The sequence below is a fragment of the Pseudophryne corroboree genome, chromosome 3, assembly GCF_028390025.1.
Source record: "Pseudophryne corroboree isolate aPseCor3 chromosome 3, aPseCor3.hap2, whole genome shotgun sequence".
NCBI lineage: Eukaryota > Metazoa > Chordata > Amphibia > Anura > Myobatrachidae > Pseudophryne > Pseudophryne corroboree.
In genome coordinates this window covers 39,429,592-39,455,497 of record NC_086446.1, presented here as the reverse complement: position 1 = coordinate 39,455,497, position 25,906 = coordinate 39,429,592, and the positions used below count along the sequence as shown (strand labels likewise).

Below are 25,906 nucleotides of genomic sequence, written 5' to 3'. Positions count from 1 at the left end.
TGAATCAGCAGTCCTAGAAGAGGACAAGAGCACAGGCATAGTGCTGAAGCATGAGCTTATCCTCCAGGTACCACATGCAGGTACAGAGAAGCTTCAACAAGCAAGAACCAACCACCTGTCAGCGGCAAGGCTGACCATGTATGAAGTAGTACTGCTAAAGTGCGACAAGTAACCATCAGAAGATGTATTACCCTCAACTCAGCAACCCTTTTCCAGCATTAATCAATAAAGGTGTTGAAACTCAAGATTCAAAAGGAGGGAAAAACAGATTATCTAATGATGAATCAGAAACAAGAAGTTGATGATAAGGACCAGGAAGGTGGTCCAGAAGAGTAAGATAGAAACAGATCATCATGAATGCAGGACCAGAGGTATGGTCCAGAAGAGGAAGAGAATTCTAGTAATCAAAAATTTTCCTTTTCCTTGTGTGGCGTTAATGGAACAAGAACCTCAACTTGCAACATGTTACAGACACAGCCCTACCTAATGCTCACCATGAGCTATATGTGGATGGATCAAGGTACCATGAGGATGGAGTTTCTTATACATGATATGTAATAACCCCTGAAAATGAAGTTGTGGATTCAGGATCCTTACAAGAGTGTGGGACAGATATGGAAAAGCAGAAGCTTCAAGAAGGCAAGTGACGAAGACATACAACATGCTTCACTGATGAGACACCAGTTCAGAGCTTTGCAGGGGCCACAGAAAAGGTTGCAGTAATGAAGATCCAGGCATATGCAAGAAATTACACTCCTGAAACAAGAGGCAACAATCTGGCAAGATGCTGAAGCCAATAGGGCAGCAAAATGCCCCCAGCAGAAAAGGCAAGCCTATCCCGTAACCATTCCAGTACCAGACCAAATGCCTCATTATGCTACGCTGATTGAACTTCAGAACCAAGCAGGAGAGAGTGAGAAAGAAGCCTGTGAAAAAAAAGAAAGCACCCAAACAACCAGTGAAGGTAACAGTCTACACCACACATACAGAGGTAACAGAAAGAAGCAAGGCCTCAAATGCCTGATCTACAGGCTTTGAAGAAATTTCAGGAACAAGCAGGTCCTGAAGAAAAAGCAGCATGGCAGAAAAGAGGGGCCAGACAAAAATAAATAAGATTTTACTCACCGGTAAATCTATTTCTCGTAGTTCGTAGTGGATGCTGGGAACTCCGTAAGGACCATGGGGGATAGCAGGAGACTGGGCACATCTAAGAAAGATTTAGGACTACCTGGTGTGCACTGGCTCCAACCACTATGACCCTCCTCCAGACCTCAGCTAGGATACTGTGCCCGGAAGAGCTGACACAATAGGGAAGGATTTTGAATCCCAGGTAAGACTCATACCAGCCACACCAATCACACCATATAACTCGTGATATTATACCCAGTTAACAGTATGAACATAACAGAGCCTCTCAACAGATAGCTCAACAATAACTATATACAAGTAATGCAGACAGTCCGCACTTGGGACGGGCGCCCAGCATCCACTACGGACTACGAGAAATAGACTTACCGGTGAGAAAAATCTTATTTTCTCTGACGTCCTAGTGGATGCTGGCAACTCCGTAAGGACCATGGGGATTATACCAAAGCTCCCAAACGGGCGGGAGAGTGTGGATGACTCTGCAGCACCAAATGAGAGAACTCCAGGTCCTCCTCAGCCAGGGTATCAAATTTGTAGAATTTTGCAAACGTGTTTGCCCATGACCAAGTAGCAGCTCGGCAAAGTTGTAAAGCCGAGACCCCTCGGGCAGCCGCCCAAGATGAGCCCACCTTCCTTGTGGAATGGGCCTTTACTGATTTAGGATGCGGCAGTCCAGCCGCAGAATGCGCCAGCTGAATTGTGCTACAAATCCAGCGAGCAATAGTCTGCTTAGAAGCAGGAGCACCCATCTTATTGGGTGCATACAGGATAAATAGCGAGTCAGTTTTCCTGACTCCAGCCGTCCTGGAAACATAAATTTTCAAGGCCCTGACTACGTCCAGTAACTTGGAATCCTCCAAGTCCCTAGTAGCCGCAGGCACTACAATAGGTTGGTTCAAGTGAAAGGCTGACACCACCTTAGGGAGAAACTGGGGACGAGTCCTCAATTCCGCCCTATCCATATGGAAAATCAGATAAGGGCTTTTACATGACAAAGCCGCCAATTCTGATACACGCCTGGCCGAAGCCAAGGCCAATAACATGACCACTTTCCACGTGAGATATTTTAGATCCAAGGTTTTTAGTGGCTCGAACCAACGTGATTTTAGGAAACTCAACACCACGTTGAGATCCCAAGGTGCCACTGGAGGCACAAAAGGGGGCTGAATATGCAGCACTCCTTTTACAAATGTCTGAACTTCAGGTAGTGAAGCTAGTTCTTTCTGGAAGAAAATCGACAGAGCCGAGATCTGTACCTTAATGGAGCCTAATTTCAGGCCCATAGTCACTCCTGCCTGTAGGAAGTGTAGAAATCGACCCAGTTGAAATTCCTCTGTTGGGGCCTTTCTGGCCTCACACCAAGCAACATATTTCCGCCATATGCGGTGATAATGTTTTGCAGTTACATCTTTCCTGGCTTTAATCAGCGTAGGAATGACTTCCTCCGGAATGCCCTTTTCCTTTAGGATCCGGCGTTCAACCGCCATGCCATCAAACGCAGCCGCAGTAAGTCTTGGAACAGACAGGGCCCCTGCTGCAGCAGGTCCTGTCTGAGCGGCAGAGATCATGGGTCCTCTGAGATTAACTCTTGAAGTTCCGGGTACCAAGACCTTCTTGGCCAATCCGGAACAATGAGTATAGTTCTTACTCCTCTTTTCCTTATTATCCTCAGTACCCTGGGTATGAGAGGAAGAGGAGGGAACACATAAACCGACCGGTACACCCACGGTGTCACTAGAGCGTCCACCGCTATCGCCTGAGGGTCCCTTGACCTGGCGCAATATTTTTCTAGTTTTTTGTTTAGGCGGGACGCCATCATGTCCACCTGTGGCTCTTCCCAATGGTTTACTATCTGTTGGAAGACTTCTGGATGAAGTCACCACTCTCCCGGGTGGAGGTCGTGTCTGCTGAGGAAATCCGCTTCCCAGTTGTCCACTCCCGGAATGAACACTGATGACAGTGCTAACACGTGATTTTCCGCCCATCGTAGAATCCTTGTGGCTTCTGCCATCGCCGCCCTGCTTCTTGTGCCGCCCTGTCGGTTTACATGGGCGACAGCCGTGATGTTGTCTGACTGGATCAGAACCGGTTAGTTTTGAAGCAGGGCCTTTGCCTGACTCAGGGCATTGTAAATGGCCCTCAGTTCCAGAACATTTATGTGTAGGGAAGTCTCGTGACTTGTCCAAAGTCCTTGAAAGTTTCTTCCCAGCATGACTGCCCCCCAGCCTCGAAGGCTGGCATCCGTGGTCACCAGGACCCAGTCCTGTATGCCGAATCTGCATGAGATGAGCACTCTGCAGCCACCACAAGAGAGACACCCTGGTCCTTGGAGACAGGGTTATCAGCCGATGCATTTGAAGATGCGATCCGGGCCATTGGTCCAAGAGGTCCCACTGAAATATTCTGGCATGGAACCTGCCGAATGGGATCGCTTCGTAGGAAGCTACCATCTTTCCCAGGACTCGCGTGCAGTGATGCACCGACACCTGTTTTGGTTTTAGGAGGCCTCTGACCAGAGACGACAGCTCCTTGGCTTTCTCCTCTGGGAGAAACACTTTTTTCTGGACTGTGTCCAGAATCATTCCCAGGAACAGTAGACGTGTTGCAGGAACCAGCTGTGACTTTGGAATATTCAGAATCCAACCATGCTGGTGTAGCACCTCCTGAGATAGTGCTACGCCCACTAACAACTGCTCTCTGGATCTCGCTTTTATCAGGAGATCGTCCAAGTATGGGATAATTAAAACTCCCTTTTTTCGAAGGAGTATCATCATTTCGGCCATTACCTTGGTAAATACCCTCGGTGCCGTGGACAGGCCGAACGGCAACGTCTGGAATTGGTAATGACAATCCTGTACCACAAATCTGAGGTACTCCTGGTGAGGATGGTAAATGGGGACATGTAGGTAAGCATCCTTGATGTCCAGAGATACCATGTAATCCCCCTCTTCCAGGCTTGCAATAACCGCCCTGAGCGATTCCATCTTGAACCTGAATTTTTTTATATATGTGTTCAAGGATTTTAAATTTAAAGTGGGTCTCACCGAACCGTCCGGTTTCGGTACCACAAACATTGTGGAATAGTAACCCCGTACTTGTTGAAGTAGGGGCACTTTGACTATCACCTGCTGGGAATACAGCTTGTGAATTGCCTCTAACACAGCCTCCCTGTCTGAGGGAGTCGTTGGTAAGGCAGATTTGAGGAAACGGCAGGGGGGGTAATGTCTCGAATTCTAGCTTGTACCCCTGAGATACCACTTGATCCAGGGATCTACTTGTGAGCGAGCCCACTGATTGCTGAAGTTTTTGAGATGGGCCCCCACCGTACCTGGCACCGCCTGTTGAGCCCCAGCGTCATGCGGCGGACTTAGCAGATGAAGCGGGGGAGGACTTTTGTTCCTGGGAAATGGCTGAATGCTGCAGCTTTTTCCCTCTACCTCTGTCTCTGGGCAGAAAGGACGCACTTCTACCTCACCTGCTCTTTTGGGGACGAAAGGACTGCACCTGATAATACGGTGCTTTCTTTGGTTGTGAGGGGACATGTGGTAAAAAAGCTGACTTCCCAGCCGTTGCTGTGGACACCAGGTCCGAAAGACCATCCCCGAACTACTCCTCACCCTTGTAAGACAAAACTTCCATGTGCCTTTTAGAATCTGCATCCCCTGTCCACTGCCGGGTCTTAATGTTTTCTGACAGGGATTCTGACCACGCAGCTGCAACACTGCACATCCAGGCTGAAGCAATAGCTGGTCTCAGTATAACACCAGTGTGTGTATATATAGCCTTCAGGGGAGCCTCCTGCTTTCTATCATCAGGTTCCTTTAGGGCGGCCGTATCCGGAGACGGTAGTGCCACCTTTTTTGATAGACGTGTAAGTGCTTTATCCACCCTAGGTGGTGTTTCCCAACGTGACCTATCCTCTGGCGGGAAAGGGTACGCCATTAGTAATTTTTTTGAAATCACCAATTTTCTATCGGGGGAAGCCCACGCTACCTCACACACATAATTTAATTCTTCAGAAGGGGGAAAGACTACTGGTAGTTTTTTCTCCCCAAACATAATACCCTTTTTTGTGGTACCTGGGGTTACATCAGAAATGTGTAAAACATTTTTCATTGCCTCAATCATATAACGAGTGGCCCTAGTGGACATTACATTTGCATCATCGTCGTCGACACTGGTATCAGTATCCGTGTCGACATCCGTGTCTGCCATCTGAGGTAACAGGCGCTTTAAAGCCCCGGATGGCCTTTGAGACGACTGGGCAGGCACGAGCTGAGAAGCCGGCTGTACCGGATTTGGCATGTCGTCAAATTTTTTATGTAAGGAGTCGACTCTTTCGCGTAATTCCTTTCAGAAGTCCATCCACTCAGGTGTCTGCCCCGCAGGGGGTGACAACACATTTATAAGCACCTGCTCCTCCTCCACATCAGCCTACTCATCAAACATGTCGACACAGCCGTACCGACACACCGCACACACACAGTGAGTGCTCTGATAGAAGACAGGACCCCACAAAGCCCTTTGGGGAGACAGAGTGAGAGTATGTCAGCACACACCAGAGCGCTATATAATACAAGGATTAACTAAATTATATCCCCTTATAGCTGCTGTATATGTATATTGCGCCTAAATTTAGTGCCCCCCCTCTCTTTTTTACCCTTTCTGTAGTGTAGTCTGCAGGGGAGAGCCAGGGAGCTTCCTTCCAGCGGAGCTGTGAGGGAGAAAATGGCGCCAGTGTGCTGAGGGAGATAGCTCCGCCCCCTTTTCGGCGGACTTTTCTCCCGCTGTTTTCTGTATTCTGGCAGGGGTAATTATCACATATATAGCCTCTGGGGCTATATATTGTGATATTTTTGCCAGCCAAGGTGTATTTATTGCTGCTCAGGGCGCCCCCCCCCCTAGCGCCCTGCACCGTCAGTGACCGAAGTGTGTATGAGGAGCAATGGCGCACAGCTGCAGTGCTGTGCGCTACCTTGGAGAAGACTGATGGCTTCAGCCGCCAATTTTCCAGACTCTTCTTGCTTCTGGCTCTGTAAGGGGGCCGGCGGCGCGGCTCCGGGAACCGAACATCAATGGTCGGTTCCATGCGGTCGATCCCTCTGGAGCTAATGGTGTCCAGTAGCCTAAGAAGCCCAAACTACCCACAGTTAGGTTCGCTTCTTCTCCCCTTAGTCCCTCGTTGCAGTGAGCCTGTAGCCAGCAGGTCTCACTGTAAAATATACTTACTTTCTAGGAGCTCAGGAGAGCCTCTAGTGTGCATCCAGCTCGAGCCGGGCACAGGATTCTAACTGAGGTCTGGAGGAGGGTCATAGTGGGAGGAGCCAGTGCACACCAGGTAGTCCTAAATCTTTCTTAGATGTGCCCAGTCTCCTGCGGAGCCGCTATCCCCCATGGTCCTTACGGAGTTCCCAGCATCCACTAGGACGTCAGAGAAAACAGGCTTATGGCAATTAGAAGAGAAGTTATGCTTACCCAGAAGCTTATATCCACTTATGTGTTAAGTGAGCCATGGACTCACACATCTGGGAGAGGATCAAATGGAAAATTTAGTTAATGGAAGATGGATAGCTCCAGGATTTTATCCTGATGCAATCAAGTTTGTACAAGCCTACTGGATATGTGGAAATGTCCAATTCAGGACAAAAGGTCAAGTCAACCCTTGGAGCAATCCCAAAAAAGTTATTTTCCATTTCAAAGACTGCTAATTGACTATATCTAACTGCCAAATATGTATTGGTAGCCACAGACATTTTCAGATTAATGGCCAATGGCAAAAGCCACAGCAAAATCAATAGCTAAATACTTAGTTCAGAAGTTATGTGCAGATATGGAGTACCAAAAGTTATAGCAGCAGACAGCGGTATTTATTTTATTAAAGAAATAATGTAGTACATAAGGTATGATTTGGAAATATAACAGGCATGCCATGTATCCCCCACAAGTTAGTGGGTGTGTCAAAGAAACCACAAAAGTATGCTAAAGTGTTTATTTTTAGTACCGGTTAATAGTAGAACCATATTTAGTAAAACCATAGGTTTTTCACCTTATGAAATATTGTTTGAGAGCATACCTAAGATAGGATGTTATTATCCATGAGAGTTACAGCATAAATATGGTAATTTGACTGCATAAGCTAAAAAGTCTTACTGAAGAAACTGACACTTCTGCATTTTCTAGTTTGCCTTTCTCCCAGATTCAGGAGCAAATCTGAACTCCCACAAGCTTTAACCAGAAGATCGGGTGTATCTGGAAATACATGTGAGTCACTTGACCCCAGATTTGATGGTCCATATCGAGTGTTGCAGACCACGCCCTCTTCTGTGTCAATTAAGGAAAGAGAAACTTGGGTTCCACTGCAATTTTGCTCAAGTTAAGTTGGAACAATGAAATACACAAACATGCAGAAGCTAATTGGGTCTAAACTAGACAGACCATAGGTCATTATATTGGGTACTTCAGTACTTATTGTAATCATAATATACTCTATATCTCTCATTGGAGAGGGCAGGGACTGGCATGTCCGCCAATCCAAGGTTACGTACCAGTGTTTAGTTTATAACTATATACTTCTTATATATGTAGTATGTGCATATACGAAGTGTGGTCTCACACTAGACCATGTGTTAGTCAAGTTAAAGTAAAGATCATCAAATCTCTAGAAGTTCAAAGATACCAGTTTATTAAGAAATGCTGGACTCAAATCAGCCCACATCTGGAAAATAGGATTTTAATTACCTGCCGGTAAATCCTTTTCTCGCAGTCTGTAGAGGATGCTTGGGTCCATTTTAGTACCATGGGGTATAGACGGTTCCGCAGGAGCCTTCAGCACTTTTCAACAGTGTGAACTGGCTCCTCCCTCTATGCCCCTCCTCCAGACCTCAGTATAGGAACTGCGCCCATGGAGACGGACATTCTCGAGAGGAATTACTATTAAACTTGTGGCGAGATTCACACCAGCTCACACCATCCATAAACAACATGTCGGGTAACATGGCCTTTAAGATAAGTCATGCCAACCAGCATGCATAACGCAACAGTAACAGCTGTTAACAACTGAACACATGAAAAAATGTGCAAAAAGATAAACGTACTCATCAGGAAAAATTAGCACTGGGCGGGCGGGCGCCCAGCATCCTCTACGGACTACAAGAAAAGGATTTACCGGCAGGTAATTAAAATCCTATTTTCTCTTAGGTCCTAGAGGATGCTGGGGTCCACATTAGTACCATGGGGATGTACCAAAGCTCCCAGAACGGGAGGGAGAGCGCGGAGGTTCCTGCAGAACTGATTGACCAAACTTAAGGTCAAAGTATCGAACTTGTAGAACTTAGCAAACGTGTTCGACCCAGACCAAGTAGCCGCTTGGCAAAGTCGAGACACCCCGGGCAGCCACTCAGGAAGAATCCATCTTACGAGTAGAGTGGGCCTTAATAGATTTTGGACAGGACAATCCTGACGCAGAATATGCATGCTGAATAGTGAACCTGATCCAGCGAGAAATAGTCTGCTTAGAAGCAGGACACCCAAATTTCTTGGGATCATACAGGACAAACAAAGAGTCCGATGTTCTGTGAAGAGCCGTCCTCTTCACATAGATCTGCAAAGCGCTCACAACATCCAAGGACTTTGATGTATTTGAGGAGTCAGTAGCCACTGGCACCACAATAGGTTGGTTGATATGAAAAGCCAACATAACCTTTGGAAGGAACTGCTGACGCATCCTGAGCTCAGCTCCATCTTCATGGAAGATTAAGTATGGGCTTTTAAAAGACAAAGCCCCAAATTCCAACACACATCAAGCAGAAGCTAAGGCCACGTGAGAAACTTGACCTCAGCCTTTTGTAAAGGGTCAAACCAATCCAACTGTAGGAAATACAACACCATGTTAAGATCCCAGGGTGCTGTTGGCACCACAAAGGGAGGCTGGATGTGAAGAACCCCTTTCAAAAAATTCTGAACCTCAGGGAGGACAGCCAATTGTTTCTGGAAGAAAATGCATAAAGCCGAAATCTGGATCCTTATGGATCCCAAACGCAGGCCGATATCTACACCTGCTTGCAGGAAGAGGAGAAACTCCACCATAGGAATCTTCTTGGACTCACACCAAGACACATTGTTTCCAAATGCAATGATAATGTTTAGACATTACTCCCTTCCTAGCCTGTATCAGGATAGGAATAACCTTGCTCGGAATACTCTTCCGAGCTAAGATCTGGCATTCAACCTCCATGCCGTCAAACGTAAGTCTTGATAAGCGAATGGCCCCTGTTGCAGAAGGTTCTCTCGAAGAGGAAGAGGCCTTGGATCTTCCAGCAATAACTTCAGAAGATCTGCATACCAAGTCCTCCTTGGCCAGTCCAGAGCAATACGGATCGCCTGAACTCTTGCTCTTTTTACAAGCTTTAGAATCCTTGGGATGAGTGAAAGTGGAGTGAACATGTACACTGATTTGAACACCCACAGAGTTACAAGGGCGTCCACCGCCACTGCTTGTGGGGCTCTAGACCTGGAACAGTACCCCGAAGCTTCTTGTTGAGACGGGAGGCCATCATGTCTATTTGAGGTACACCCTGAAAACTTGTCACCTCTACGAACACTTCTGGATGAAGGCCCCACTCTCCTGGAAGGAGATCGTGCCTGCTGAGGAAGTCCGCTTCCCAGTTATCCACTCCCGGAATGAAGACTGCTGACAGCGCCACCGCGTGCCTTTCTACCCAGAGGAGGATTCTTGTCACCTGATCTTGCAGGTGTGCTGCTTGTAGAAGACCGTTGTACATGGCTCTTAGTTCCAGGATGTTTATTTGAAGAAGGGATTCCTGACTTGACCACCTTCCTTGGAAGGTTTCCCCTTGGGTGACTGCGCCCCAACCTCTGAGACTTGCATCCATGGTTAGAAGGATCCAGTTCTGAACCCCGAACCTGCGGCCCTCCAGGTGAGGCATTTGCAGCCACCAGAGGAATATCCTTGCTTTCAGCGACAGATGAATCCTCTGGTGCATGTGTAGGTGAGATCCCGACTACTTGTCTAGGAGATCCAGTTGGAATGACCGAGCATGAAATATTCCATACTGTAGAGCTTCGTAGGAGGCAACCATCTTCCCCAGAAGGCGAATGTACTGATGAACCGATACCTGGGTATGCTTCAAGACATCCCGGACCATTGATTGTATTGCCAACGCTTTCTCCACCGGCAGAAACACCCTCTGCATGTCCGTGTCGAGGATCATCCCCAGGAAAGACAATCTCCTTGTCGGCTCCAAATGTGACTTTGGAAGGTTCAAGATCCAACCATGTTCCCTGAGCAGATGAGTCGTGAGAGCAATGGACTGTAACAATGTCTACCTGGACGATGTTTATCAGCAGATCGTCCAGATATGGAATTATGTTCACTCCATGTCTGCGGAGAACCATCATCTCTACCATCACCTTGCCGCTCTCAGAGACTCCATTTTGAATTTGAACTCCTTCAGGTAAGGGTTTAACGATTTCAAGTTCAAAATCGGTCTGACCGAACCATCCAGTTTCGGTACCACGAAAAGGTTTGAATAGTAAGCCATGTGTTGCAGATGAGGTGGAACTTGAACAGTGACCTCTGACTTCTCCAATTTTTGGATGGCTTCCTATAGGATAGCTCTTTCCGTCAGTAAAGCTGGCAAGCCTGATTTGAAGAATCGGTGAGGCGGTAGTTTTTGAAACTCCAGCCTGTACCCCTGGGACACAATATCCTGTATCCAGGCTGGACGACACCCAGACATGGCTGAAACGTCTGAGCCTCGACCCACCAGCCCGTTCTCCAGCCTGTGCGGTCCACCATCACGCTGAGGATTTTGAGAAACCAGAAGCAGGCTTCTGGTCCTGGGAACCTGTAGGCACAGGCTTTTTGGATTTTGCTCGACCTCTAAAGAAGGTAGTAGGGGGCTTGGACTTCTTTGCCTTTGCGGTCCGAAAGGACTGCAATGGTGATGAAGAAAAGGTGTCAGGTTCGGTCTGGTTTGTGTCCCCGGAGGGGGCGCTAGTGGGTCAGTGGAGGTAGGATGGAGGAAGAGAGGAGACTGGATTGGATTCCCGCGCATGTGCGCAATGTTATTTATTAACATAAAAGTTCACACAATAAGGCAGCAGAATAACGTGCAGGAATAAACAATAAAAACTATGCAATGGAAATGGTGCAGCTTGGAAGCTGAGAGTCTATGGAAGGAATGGTAATAAATGTATAGCTACCTGGTAGCAGATGCAGGAGACTCAGGTGAATGTTCACAGTGCAGTTCGTTAGGCACAGGCAGCTAGCAAGCTGCTTCACAGATGAGGTGAAGGTATGCACCTGGAGAGAGTCTCTACTGGTGAGGCTGAAGCACACTGTGGTTGTAGATAGGTGTGGAGCCAAATACAGATGCAGGGGTTGCTGATGCTTGTAGTTCCACGGAGATGCAGGAGGATAACCAGGAACACAGGGGATCTGGAGACTGGAACACAGGGAACCACTGGATGCAGCAGGAGAGCTGGAGTGGTTGCTGGAACTTGTAGTTCCACAGAGATGCAGGAGGATAACCAGGAACACAGGGGATCTGGAGACTGGAACACAGGGAACCACTGGATGCAGTAGGAGAGCTGGAGTGGTTGCTGGAACTTGTAGTTCCACAGGAACACAGGAACTTGCACACTGAATGTCGCAGGAAAGCTGGAGGGGTTGCTGGAACTTGTAGTTCCACAGGAACACAGGAACTTGCACACGGAATGTTGCAGGAGAGCTGGAGGGGTTGCTGGAATTTGTAGTTCCACGGGAACACAGGAACAACTGGGAACTGGAACGGAACTGGAACAGCTGGGACCTGTTGTTCCACAGGTCTAATACACAAGGAACTCTCTGTAGACAGAGGATTGCAAACAGGAGCCGTCTGTTCACGGGATGTGACGTGTTGTCCAAGGCGATGTGAGAGAGCCACAAACTGGAAGTTATACCACCTGCCCAGCAGTGATTGGACACAAACTGCAGGCGGAGATACTAGCTGGATTTGGTGTCCAGATCAGCTGTGAGTTAGTTGAAGCACTATGTACTCCAGGCTGCAGAGGACTGAAAACGAGAACTGGAACAGAACTGAGCTGCTGGAACCTGTAGTTCCACAGCAGTGATGCGATGGAAAATGCAGATTCCTGACAGTACCCCCCCTTTTATGGGTGGGCACCGAACACCCACGCTGGAACTTGGAGGAACCTTGAAAAAGAACTTAGAAATACACAAAAGCAGAGGTCCTCAAAAGTCTTCCCAACTTTCATCTTCAGAAGACAGATTTTCCCCGTCAGAACAAGTAGACCATTCATGGTCATTTGAGACAGAATTTACTTCCTGGGAAAAGGCATAGCTAGGAAGGATAGAACCTCCCATAATGTAACTTGAGTCTTTATCAACAAACTCACTTTCAGAGTCAAAGTCCAGGTCTAGTGTGGTCATGGGAGCCTTTTGTTTAGGAATAACATTATCTGAGACAACCTGTGGACCAGTGAATTTGAAGCTATATGAGACACCAGGACTAGGGTTTACGGCAGCATAGCCAACACTTACGTCAACAGATAGTAGACTTTGAACTGGTTCTGGAGCTCTCCAATTCCTGTAATTCTTGAAATCTCTGATACGTTGATTCAACAGAACCTGTTCGTGTTTGGAAGGAGTTGAGTTGAAAAACTGAGAACTGGAAGACTGATCAGAAGACTGAGCAGATGTTGAATCTGGGGAGTCAATACTTTCAGAAGTGTTGCTGTAGGATGGAGACACGGGAGTATATGCAACTTTCAAATCTGAAGTCTGAGAACCTTGTCTTGACTTTACAGCTTGGAAATCTTTAATAGCTTGGTCTAATGTATCCTGATCTTGCACAGACAGAGATGTTGGAGAGGATTTAGCAGTAGATAAACTGTTGACAAATTGGCCAGAATGCCCAGATGACTCTGAATGCATAAACTTTGGAGCAAACTCCTGTTTTACGGCTTCGCAGAAAGCGGGAAGATCACTCAGTAACGGATCTTTAGATTCAATGAGAGGATTCGCCCAGTCCAGTGCTCTACCTTTGAAGAACAGGAGGAAGTATCTGATTGCATTGGCTGGAGAAATAGTCACTGAAGGTTCAGACTCAGTAAAAGCGAGGTATTGGCTCGCCACTGCACGAAACTGAGCATAGTCACCATCAAAGTAGACTGGAGCTTTTGTATCTGGTGGACACTTGGAAGGCTGAATGTCAGTTGAAGTCTCGGAAGACCATGTCGGACACTTGAGAGTAGAGGACTGGAATAAGCATTCAGAAGCAGGAGTAGAATCAACTTGAAATGCTCGAGGGTGGAGAGAGGACGTCATCTCCTGGATTGACTGACGGGAATTCTCTGCTGAGGTTGACAGAATGCTAGAAGCTTCATCTTGGGGTGAGATGCGTAGAGCCTCCATCTGGGTTGAGGCAACTGCAATATCTGCAAGAACTGTAGACTCTGGACATAGCGACAGGAGTTGCTTACTTGAAACACTGGAGAGAACCACACCGGGTTCAGAGGAACTGGAATCGGCAGGAACCGAGGACAACTTTGGACAAACGGATGGAACAGGGATTTGTCCAGGACTACTTGAATTGACTTGAACTGTAAGAGGCTGATCTGGACAGACGGATGGGACCGGATTGGGTCCAGATAAGCTTGAACCGGCTGGAACCGCAGGAGTCTTCGGACTGACGGATAGAACCGGATTTGATACAAAGAGACTGGAATCGGCTGGAACCGAAGGAGTCCTCGGACTGACGGATAGGACCGGATTTGATTCGAGGATGCTGGAATTGGCTGGAACCGAAGGAGGTAGCTCAGCATTGGAAACAGAGCTACTCGGGCTGGCTGGAACCAGAGGAGGCTGATCCGGACAGACGGATGGGACCGGATTGGGTCCGGAAGAGCTTGAAGCGACAGGAACCGGTGGAGTCCTCGGACTGACGGATAGGACCGGATTTGATCCGAGGATTCTGGAATCTGCCCTCTCTCTGCATAGGAGAAGAGACTTTAGCTTGAAGAAAAGTTGACACGGAGGTCGCACTAGTCTCAATACTTTGAGCAGTACTCTTCACTGCGTTTAAAGCACCACCCAGGATTTCTGGCATCATTGGAATGATTTTTGTTAGGAGACTTTGAAGTTGTTCCAATAGATGATAAAGAGTGCTTATTGGCTCAGAGTTCACAGCAGACAACAAAGGAGTCTTGAAGCTTTCAAAGGAGGAAGTCGCTCTCTCTGGATAGTTAGCTGTGAAGGGACTGCCATAGGACTGACTTGAGCAAGATCCATCCACAGGAACGGATTGTGCAGGGAAAGTTGAAATGACTGGAGCAGGAGTGACTTGAACAGGAACTGGAGAAACAACAGAACTTGGAAGGGATTGCTGCAAGGTATCCAAACGGATAGACATTCCCTGTAGAAACAGGATCATCTGCTGCTGCGCAGCCTCTTGACCATCCAAACGGGAGACCAGATTTTGTAAGGCCCCTGACCCCACATTCTGACCACCATCCGAGTCCATGGGCCTTGGACAAACTGTCAGGTTCGGTCTGGTTTGTGTCCCCGGAGGGGGCGCTAGTGGGTCAGTGGAGGTAGGATGGAGGAAGAGAGGAGACTGGATTGGATTCCCACGCATGTGCGCAATGTTATTTATTAACATAAAAGTTCACACAATAAGGCAGCAGAATAACGTGCAGGAATAAACAATAAAAAGTATGCAATGGAAATGGTGCAGCTTGGAAGCTGAGAGTCTATGGAAGGAATGGTAATAAATGTATAGCTACCTGGTAGCAGATGCAGGAGACTCAGGTGAATGTTCACAGTGCAGTTCGTTAGGCACAGGCAGCTAGCAAGCTGCTTCACAGATGAGGTGAAGGGATGCACCTGGAGAGAGTCTCTACTGGTGAGGCTGAAGCACACTGTGGTTGTAGATAGGTGTGGAGCCAAATACAGATGCAGGGGTTGCTGATGCTTGTAGTTCCACGGAGATGCAGGAGGATAACCAGGAACACAGGGGATCTGGAGACTGGAACACAGGGAACCACTGGATGCAGCAGGAGAGCTGGAGTGGTTGCTGGAACTTGTAGTTCCACAGAGATGCAGGAGGATAACCAGGAACACAGGGGATCTGGAGACTGGAACACAGGGAACCACTGGATGCAGTAGGAGAGCTGGAGTGGTTGCTGGAACTTGTAGTTCCACAGGAACACAGGAACTTGCACACTGAATGTCGCAGGAAAGCTGGAGGGGTTGCTGGAACTTGTAGTTCCACAGGAACACAGGAACTTGCACACGGAATGTTGCAGGAGAGCTGGAGGGGTTGCTGGAACTTGTAGTTCCACGGGAACACAGGAACAACTGGGAACTGGAACGGAACTGGAACAGCTGGGACCTGTTGTTCCACAGGTCTAATACACAAGGAACTCTCTGTAGACAGAGGATTGCAAACAGGAGCCGTCTGTTCACGGGATGTGACGTGTTGTCCAAGGCGATGTGAGAGAGCCACAAACTGGAAGTTATACCACCTGCCCAGCAGTGATTGGACACAAACTGCAGGCGGAGATACTAGCTGGATTTGGTGTCCAGATCAGCTGTGAGTTAGTTGAAGCACTATGTACTCCAGGCTGCAGAGGACTGAAAACGAGAACTGGAACAGAACTGAGCTGCTGGAACCTGTAGTTCCACAGCAGTGATGCGATGGAAAATGCAGATTCCTGCCAAAAGGGTTTCTTCGCAGAAGGGGCAGCTGAAAGAAGAAAGGTCGACTTACCCGCGGTTGCCGTGGAAATCCACGCATCGAGCGCTTCCCCAAATAGAGCCTGACCTGTGAAGGGTAAGTTCCCAACACTTCTCCTGGAATTTGCGTCTGCAGACCATGAGCGTAGCCAGAGTCCCCTGTGCGCTGAGACAACCATGGAAGATATCCTTGCATTCAGAGTACCCAGGTCCTTCATGGACTCCACCATGAAACCCGCAGAATCCTGTATGTTACGTAAAAACAGTTCAATGTCACTTCTATCCATCGTATCTAAGTCCTCTAGTAATGTGCCTGACCACTTTACTATGGCTTTAGAAATCCATGCACAAGCAATAGTGGGCCTTAACGCCACTCCTGAAGCAGTGTATATGGATTTGAGCGTAGTGTCAATCTTTTGATCAGCTGGTTCTTTTACCGCGGTAGATCCAGGGACAGGTAAAACCACCTTTTTTGACAGTCTGGAGACAGATGCGTCAACTATGGGTGGGTTTTCCCATTTTTTTCTATCCTCCTCAGGGAAGGGAAAAGCAACCAGAACCCTTTTCGGGACCTGGAATTTTTTCTCCAGGGTTTCCCAGGACTTCTAAAATAATACATTTAATTCTTTAGGCGCAGGGAAGGTTAGCGAGGTTTTTTTTATTGTCTGTGAAGTAAGCCTCCTCTACCTGCTCAGGTGGTGTGTCAGTAATGTGTAACAAATACCTAATGGCCTCAATCATGAGCTGCACCCCCATTGCAAAGGATGCCGCCCCCCTAAGCACATCCCCATCACTGTCCTCCGTGTCAGAGTCTGTATCCGTGTTGGCTTACATAATCTGGGCAAGTGCACGTTTATTTGGGTAAATGCTTGGGGATTTAGAAATAATAGGGACAGAACCTGAGCAAACTTCCATAGATTTCTTTAAAACCTGAGTTTCAGTCTCAGTATGGGCTACCCTAGTTGAAATCTGATATCATTCTCTTAATGGAAGCCAGCCATTGGGGCTCAGATTCAGGAGCCTGAAACATGGTATTACATTCCTGAGTACATGGAATGGATTCCTCTGGAGAAGATACTTCCTCTGCAACATAAGACACAGAGTCCCTGGACATGGCTATGTGAGAAACTTGCATACACCCACACAGGAAAATGTCAGACAGTTTCCCCGAATTATCTTCAAAGGAACACAGAGTTTGGAGCCAGCACACACACAGCGCTATATCAGGCAGTTATAAATTAAATACCTGGCGCTGTGTACCCTTAATAGACTACACAGTAAACTACGGCCTCCCCCCCTTCTACAACCCACTGGTACCGCACAGGATAGTTGGAGTCGTGTAGAGGGACAGTGCTCCCTGTCAGCGTCTCAGTTTACGCATCTGCAGGGATAAAATGGCGCTGGTGAGCTGCTGGGTCCGCTCTGAGAAAATCTGCCCCCCCCCCCACCCCCCGAACATGGCGCGTCTTCCCGCACTTTGAAATCTTTATACTGGCCGGAGGTAAGGTGCTAGCAGCGTTACCAAGGTCCCTGATAACCAGAGTGAGCAATTTAGGGTATTTGCACTGACTCAGGGCACCCCTCCTAGTGCCGCACAGGTGTACCGCTGAGCCTCCGGAGCGCAGTGTCAGTACTGCGCTCCCACCCTGTTGTCTCCACACTCACCACCGGAATCTTCTGGCTCTGTTAGGGGGTGGCGGCATGCTGCGGGAGTGAGTGGCCGCCTCGGGCAGCTAACGATCATCACCCTTAGGAGCTCACTGTCCTGTCAGCGGAGATAGTGGCCATTAACCTCTCTGGGCTGGACACTACTGCCCCCCTAAGTCCCACGAAGCAGGGAGGCTGTTGCCAGCAGCGTCCCTGTGCCTAACTCTAAGTAAAAAAAACTAGAAAAACTCTTAGGAGCTCCCCTAGCTGTGACCGGCTCCTCCAGACACATTTTCTAAACTGAGTCTGGTAGGAGGGGCATAAAGGGAGGAGCAAGCCCACACTATTAAACTCTAAAAGTGCCAGTGGCTCCTAGTGGACCCGTCTATACCCCATGGTACTAATGTGGACCCCAGCATCCTCTAGGACAGTGATGGCTAACCTTGACACCCCAGTTGTTGTTGAACTACATATCACAGCATGCCCTGCTACAGTTATTTGGTCATGCTAAAACTGATGCAGGGCATGCTGGGATGTGTAGTTCAACAACAGCTGGAGTGTCAAGGTTAGCCATCACTGCTCTAGGACGTAAGAGAAAATAAGATTTTAAACCTACCGGTTAATCTTTTTCTCCTAGACCGTAGAGGATGCTGGGGACTCCGTAAGGACCATGGGGTAAAGACGGGCTCCGCAGGAGACATGGGCACTATAAAGAACTTTTAGTATGGGTGTGCACTGGCTCCTCCCTCTATGCCCCTCTTCCAGACCTCAGTTAGAGAACTGTGCCCAGAGGAGATGGACAATACGAGGAAAGGATTTTGTTAATCTAAGGGCAAAATCATGGCTGTGACATTGTCTGATTGAATCAGAACCGGTAGGTTGCGAAGAAGACTCTCCGCTTGTCAAAGGCCGTTGTATATGGCCCTTAATTCCAGCACGTTGATGTGCAGACAGGACTACTGGTTTGACCATACTCCCTGAAAATATCTTCCTTGGGTGACTGCTCCCCATCCTTGGAGGCTCGCGTCCGTGGTTACCAGAACCGAGTCCTGAATGCTGAACCTGCGACCCTCTAGAAGGTGAGCACTTTGCAGCCACCATAGGAGAGACACCCTGGCCCTGGGGGACAGTGTTATTTTCTGATATATCTGTAGATGGGACCCGGACCACTGGTCCAGAAGGTCCCACTGAAATGTCCTTGCATGAAATCTGCCAAAAGGAATGGCCTCGTATGAGGACACCATTATTCCCAGAACTCGAGTGCATTGATGAACTGACACTTTTCTTGGCTTTAGCAGGTCTCTGACCATGTTCTGGAGGTCATGGGCTTTTTCCGACGGGAGAAAAACCTTCTTACGTTCCGTGTCCAGTATCATGTCTAGGAACGATAGTAGAGTCGTTGGAACCAATTGCGACTTTGGCAGATTGAGAATCCAACCGTGCTGTTGGAGCACCCTCAGGGAGACCGACACGTTCTTCAGCAACTGATCTCTTGATCTTGTATTTATCAGGAGATCGTGAAAGTATGGGATAATTGTGACACCCTGCCTTTGCAGGATCACCATCATTTCTGCCATTACCTTGGTGAAAATCCTCGGGCCGTGGAAAGCCCAAACGGCAACGTCTGAAACTGGTAATGACAATCCTGTACAGCGAATCTCAGGTAATCCTGATGAGAGGGATATATGGGGACATGAAGGTAAGCATCCTTTATGTCCAATGACACCATAAAATCCCCCCCTTCCAGGCTGAATATTACAGCTCGGAGCGATTCCATCTTGAATTTGAACCGTTTCAAGTACAGGTTTAGGGATTTTAGATTTAAAATCCCGGCTTCGGGACCACAAACAGGGTCGAATAATATCCTTTTCCCTGGTGGTTCAGGGGAACCCTGACAATCACTTGCTGTTGACACAGCGTTTGAATTGCAGCTAATACTACTTCCCTCTCTGGGGAAGAAGCTGGTAAGGCCGACTTGAAAAACCGGCGCCGGGGCACCTCCTCGAATTCTAGCTTGTAGCCCTGGGAAACAATTTCCCTCGCCCAAGGATCCACGTCTGACTAAACCCAGACTTGGCTGAAGAGTCGAAGGCATGCCCACACCGGTGCGGACTCCCGTAGGGGAGCCCCAGTGTCATGAGGTGGACTTAGCGGAAGCCGGGGAGGACTTCTGCTCCTGGGAACTAGCCGAAGCAGGTGTTTTCTTACCTCTACCCATACCTCTGGCGAGGAAAGAGGAGCCCCAACCTCTTCTGGACTTATGCAACTGAAAGGACTGCATCTGATACTGTGGAGGCTTCTTTTGCTGTTGGGGAACAAAAGGTAGATTTACCCGCAGTAGCTGTGGAAACCAGGTCCGCGAGACCCTCCCCAAACAACACATCACCTTTGTAAGGTAAGACCTCCATATGCTTTTTCGAGTCCGCATCACCCGTCCATTGGCGGATTCATAAGGATCGTCTTGCAGAAATAGCCATGGCATTGGCTCCTAAACCCAGTAATCCAATGTCTCTTTGAGCGTCTCTCATATATAAGAAAGCATCCTTAATATGGGCTAATGTTAACAAAATGGTATCCCTATCTAGGGTATCAAGGTCAGCTGACAGGGTCTCTGTCCAAGCTGCTACTGCACTACATACCCATGCCGACGCAATTGCCGGTCTAAGTAAAGTACCAGTATGTGTATAAATAGATTTTAACGTAGTCTCCTGCCTGTGGTCCGCAGGATCCTTGGGGGACGCCGTGTCAGGAGACGGCAGCGCCACCTTCTTGGACAGGCGTGTTAAAGCCTTGTCCACTGTGGGAGAGGATTCCCAACGTACCCTGTCCTGTGTAGGGAAAGGGTATGCCATGAGCATCCTTTTGGGAATCTGCAGTTTCTTATCTGGAGTTTCCCAATCTTTTTCACATAACTCGTTAAGTTCATGAGATGGCAGAAAGTTTACTATCTGCTTCTTTTCATTAAACATGTGTACCCTCGTGTCAGGCACCGAGGGTTCCCCAGTGATATGCAAAACATCTTTTATTGCAATAATCATGCACTGAATACTTTTTGTCACCCTAGGGTGATATCTTGCTTCATCATAGTCGACACTGGAATCAGAGTCCGTGTCGGTATCTGTGTCTACTATTTGTGACAAGGGACATTTTTGAGACCCCGACGGGCCCTGTGAGTCGGTCCAATCCGTGGCTTGACCCCCTGGACTCTGCTTTGTCCAGTCTCTTATGTAATGATGCTACACTTGCATTTAACATATGCCACATATCCATCCATTCCCGAGTCGGCACCACCGACAGGGACACACCACTCATCTGCTCCACCTCCTCCTTGGATAAGCCTTCAGCTTCAGACATGCCGACACACACGTACCGACACCCCACACATACTAGGATATAACTATAAGGGGACAATTCCCCAACAAGGCCCCTTGGAGAGACAGAGAGAGAGTATGCCAGCACACACCCAGAAGACAAACTGACACTGGAATAAACCCAGATAGCGCTTTTTATATATCAACACTGATTTTCCCACTCACTGCGTGCAATTGTGCCCCCCTCCTCTTTTTCAGCCCTCTGAGCCTTGTTCAGCAGGGGAGAGCCCGGGAAGCCAGCGTTCTCTGCAGCTTCTGTGGAGAAAATGGAGCTGGTTAGTGCTGAGGGATCAAGCTCCGCCCCCTCCAGCGGCGGGCTTCGGTCCCACTCTAATTCCCCCAAAAATGGTGGGGGTTGCTTTATTTACTGCCTCTGCAGTCTAATAAACATTATAATGCCACCCTTTGAGGTTTACTGCTGCCCAGGGCGCCCTGCACCCATCTGTGCCTTCACTGTGTGTGTTGTGTGGGAGCAATGGCATGCAGCGTTTTCGCTGCGCGCTTACTTCAGTGAAAATCTGAAGTCTTCTGCCGCCTTGAAGTCTTTTCTTCTCATACTCACCCGGCTTCTATCTTCCAGCTCTGCGAGGACGACGGCGGCGCGGCTCCGAGACGAACCCCAGGGTGAGACCTGTGTTCCGACTCCCTCTGGAGCTAAAGGTGTCCAGTAGCCTAAGAAGCAGAGCCTATCATTTAAGTAGGTCTGCTTCTCTATCTTCAAGTGCTCCCTGAAAATAAAAAATCTAACAAAATTCTTTACACAGAGAAACTCAGGAAAGCTCCCTGTAATGCACCTTATCTCCTCTGGGCACAAGATCTAACTGTGGTCTGGAGGAGGAGCATAGAGGGAGGAGCCAGTGCACACCCATACTAAAAGTTCTTTATAGTGCCCATGTCTCCTGCGGAGCCCATCTATACCCCATGGTCCTTACGGAGTCCCCAGCATCCTCTATGACGTAAGAGAAAATTAGGTATTTTTATTTCACCTTCCATTCATAAAATGTATTCTGCCAGCTTCTCCGTGGCATTGATAGGATTGGATGGATCTGCCTCTGTCATTAATGGGAAGGAGAGCAGTGGTTAAAAAGATTTTATTTCCTAAACTTGCTTAATCTTTACAAATGCTCCCTCTGGTGCTTTCAAGATTAGATGACCTTCGGTGGACGAAAGCCTTTTCTAAATGTATACGGAAAGAAAAACCTAGAATTTCCAAACTCAAGATGATTCAACCAAAGTCTAGAGGAGGCCTTCATCTACCAGATATTCAGACATTTTCTAAATAAGCATTTTGTTATATTTCCCACTGTTCACGATTGTCTCGTTTCACTAGTTTACCATTAGAGGAAGAGCTATTTTCACCATTATCTCCTGCCGCCCTTCTGCATCTGCCCCGTACATAACGTCCTAGAGGTATACTGTCACATATTTTATTTACAGACTTTTATAACACTTGGGTGACTATTAATACATGTTTACATACAGATCTGCATTGTTCCAGATATGTTCCATTTTCAGGCAACCCTGACCTCTCACACAATAGGTCACTATCAGACATGGAAAGATAAAGGTATTCCAGCATTTCAGGAAATCTTGGGACACTATTTTTTCCTATCAACAAATGTGTACAAAGTACAATCTCCCACATTCCCTATTTTTCTTATACCTACAGTCCAGACACTATGTGTTTAGTAACCTTCCTACTAAAGTTTCCTGTTTACCTGCAGCTCCATGTCCTCACGCTAGCTTCTCTATGTCTGTTGAATAGTTTATTTTCATGTTGTATGAAGTAACAGATTGAATTGGATTCAGTTTAATAAAGAATTATTTATTCCAAAGACCACGCCCGTGTACAGACTGAGAGACAGCATTTGTTTCTCTCAGGGTTACAGGAAGATAACTTGAAATTTGATGGTGCACTTATTTTATAATACTTGGTTACACCCAATCCTTTTACCACACCCACTGATCTCATACATTCTTGAAGAATCTGTCTATGCTCTTATTCAGAAAGGATTGTAAAATTTGTGATTCGCAATCCGGCCGATTATCGAACGACTGTGCAGGTGCAGCGTTCGCATTGCGCAAGCGTTAGCAAAAATAGCAACATATATTATGTACAGATCATGAGCGCAATGCAGCCGCTGTTTCACTGACAGGAAGTTGGCGTTTCTGGGCGGAAACCTGCTGTTTTATGGCTGTGTCTGACAAAATGCAAGCGTACCCAGGCGTTTTTAAGGAGGGCCTCTGACGTCTGCGATGACCACTTCCAGCGTTTGTGTCACACGAATTGTGGATGACCCTGCCTGGTGTAGATAGGAAAAAATCGACGATGCTCCGATAACTGTGTATGGTTTTGTGATCAACCCGCATATTGCGATTCATTAGCAATTTCTGCAATGGGCGTTTTCAAAATCTCTCTCTAATTGGCAAAACCATGTGCACTGCAGGTGGGGCAGACGTAACATGTGTAGAGAGAGTTAGATTTGAGTGGGTTATATTGTTTCTGTGCAGGGTAAATACTGGCTGCTTTATTTTTACACTGCAATTTAGATTTCCGTTTGAACACACCTCACCCAAATCTAACTCTCTCTGCACATGTTACATCTGCCCCACCTGCTGTGCACATGGATTTTGCCATTAGAGGAAGATTTTCCTTTTGCGATCGACCTTGAATTAGGCACATAGATGCTTATATAACACTATGGTCTGTTATTGATGTGGAGAGTGGTGCCGATATCTACTGCCAGGGACGAACTGTGGCTCCTATTTGGATTGGGCATTTGTAAACTTGTGAGCGCACGTCACTGGGGGGGAGGGGGCGCAAGGACATGACACACGAGGATGTGCTTTGAGTCAGGGGGGCATGGACTTACTGCATGCCCCCATTTCCATGGAGATAGACATTTTGGGAAGTAGGGGCAGCTAAACCAGAGAGCCAGAGGCTGCGCTGCACACGGCCTTCCCATCTCTCTGTGGAACTGGATGAAACCACCAGTCCATTGGCACTTCTGGAATATGCCACAGGTGACAGATGGGCAGTCCGGACCTGTCCAATGCAATAAAGAGTGTTGCTACAACCCTGTTGTGTATCAGATCATAGTAATGCTTTACTCCTGTTTGATTTCTGATGTTTAACTAGATACGATTTCCCTGCAAAACTTTTCCCACACTCAGGAGCATGGAAATGGTTTCTCACCTGTGTGACTTTTCTGATGTCTAACAAGTTCTGATTTCCACAGAAAACATTTTCCACACTCAGAGCATGGAAATGTATTCTCACCTATGTGAATTCTCTGATGTCTAGCAAGCTGTGATTTGAGTGGAAAACATTTCTCACACTCAGAGCATGGAAATGGTTTCTCACCTGTGTGACTAATCTGATGTCTAACAAGTTCTGATTTACACAGAAAACATTTCCCACACTCAGAGCATGGAAATGGTTTCTCACCTGTGTGGCTTCTTTGATGTCTAACAAGATGTGATTTGAGTGGAAAACATTTCTCACACTCAGAGCATGGAAATGGTTTCTCACCTGTGTGGCTTCTTTGATGTCTGACAAGATGTGATTTGAGTGCAAAACTTTTCCAACACTCAGAGCATGGAAATGTTTTTTCACCTGTGTGACTTTTCTGATGTCTAACAAGACGTGATTTGAGTGCAAAACTTTTGCCACACTCAGAGCATGGAAATGGTTTCTCACCTGTGTGACTTTTCTGATGTGTAACAAGCTGTGACTTGAGTGCAAACCTTTTCCCACACTCAGAGCATGGAAATGGTTTCTCACCTGTGTGACTTCTCTGATGTCTAACAAGTTCTGATTTACACAGAAAACATTTCCCACACTCAGAGCATGAAAATGTATTCTCACCTGTGTGAATTCTCTGATGTCTAGCAAGCTGTGATTTGAGTGGAAAACATTTCTCACACTCAGAGCATGGAAATGGCTTCTCACCTGTGTGACTTCTCTGATGTCTAACAAGTTCTGATTTACACAGAAAACATTTCCCACACTCAGAGCATGGAAATGGTTTCTCACCTGTGTGACTAATCTGATGTCTAACAAGTTCTGATTTACACAGAAAACATTTCCCACACTCAGAGCATGGAAATGACTTCTCACCTGTGTGGCTTCTTTGATGTCTAACAAGATGTGATTTGAGTGGAAAACATTTCTCACACTCAGAGCATGGAAATGGTTTCTCACCTGTGTGGCTTCTTTGATGTCTAACTAGATGTGATTTGAGTGCAAAACTTTTCCAACACTCAGAGCATGGAAATGGTTTCTCACCCGTGTGACTACTCTGATGTCTAACAAGCTGTGATTTGCCTGAAAAACTTTTCCCACACTCAGTGCATGGAAATGGTCTCTCACCTGTGTGACTTCTCTGATGTGCAACAAGATGTGATTTGAATGTAAAACATTTCCCACACTGAGAACATGGAAATGGTCTCTCACCTGTATGCCTTCTCTGATGTATAACAAGTTGTGATTTGCGTGCAAAACTTTTCCCACACTCAGAGCATGGAAATATTTTATCACATGTATGAGCTGCACGATGTGTAACAAAATCTGAGGTATTAGATGAACAGTCATCGCGATTAGAGGGATCAGATGAAGTATCAGTACTGTGAGGTACTGGATGTATAGTTAGAGTAATGGGGATGTCTCCTGGAGAATCCTGTGTGATGTTATCTTCTATTTTACTATCTGCAGACAAGATGAGATCTCCCTCCAAGGAATTCCTGCTTGTGCCTCCATCTGCTAAAAATAATATAACTATTACTTTGCACAGTAATATATACAGTGCACACATATTACTCCGCTCTACAGAGATTAACTAGAAAATCACATTTCCTGCCCCGGTGGAGCTAACAATCTATATTCCACATGACACACTAGGGTTCATATATGTCAGAAGCCAATTAAACTACCAGTATGATTTTTGCAGAGTTGTAGGAAACACATACAGACTCCACACATATA

At 47.2% G+C, this 25,906-nt stretch overlaps 1 protein-coding gene across 1 annotated transcript in view; it reads right to left on the bottom strand.

Moving 5' to 3' along the window:
• LOC135057126 (uncharacterized) overlaps window positions 1-25,906 on the bottom strand; it is a 184,155-nt gene that overhangs the window by 94,925 nt on the left and 63,324 nt on the right. The window contains 3 exon segments of the mRNA XM_063963021.1: window positions 16,043-16,149; window positions 24,034-24,094; window positions 24,096-25,684. Coding sequence (XP_063819091.1) covers window positions 16,043-16,149; window positions 24,034-24,094; window positions 24,096-25,684 — 1,757 coding nt within the window.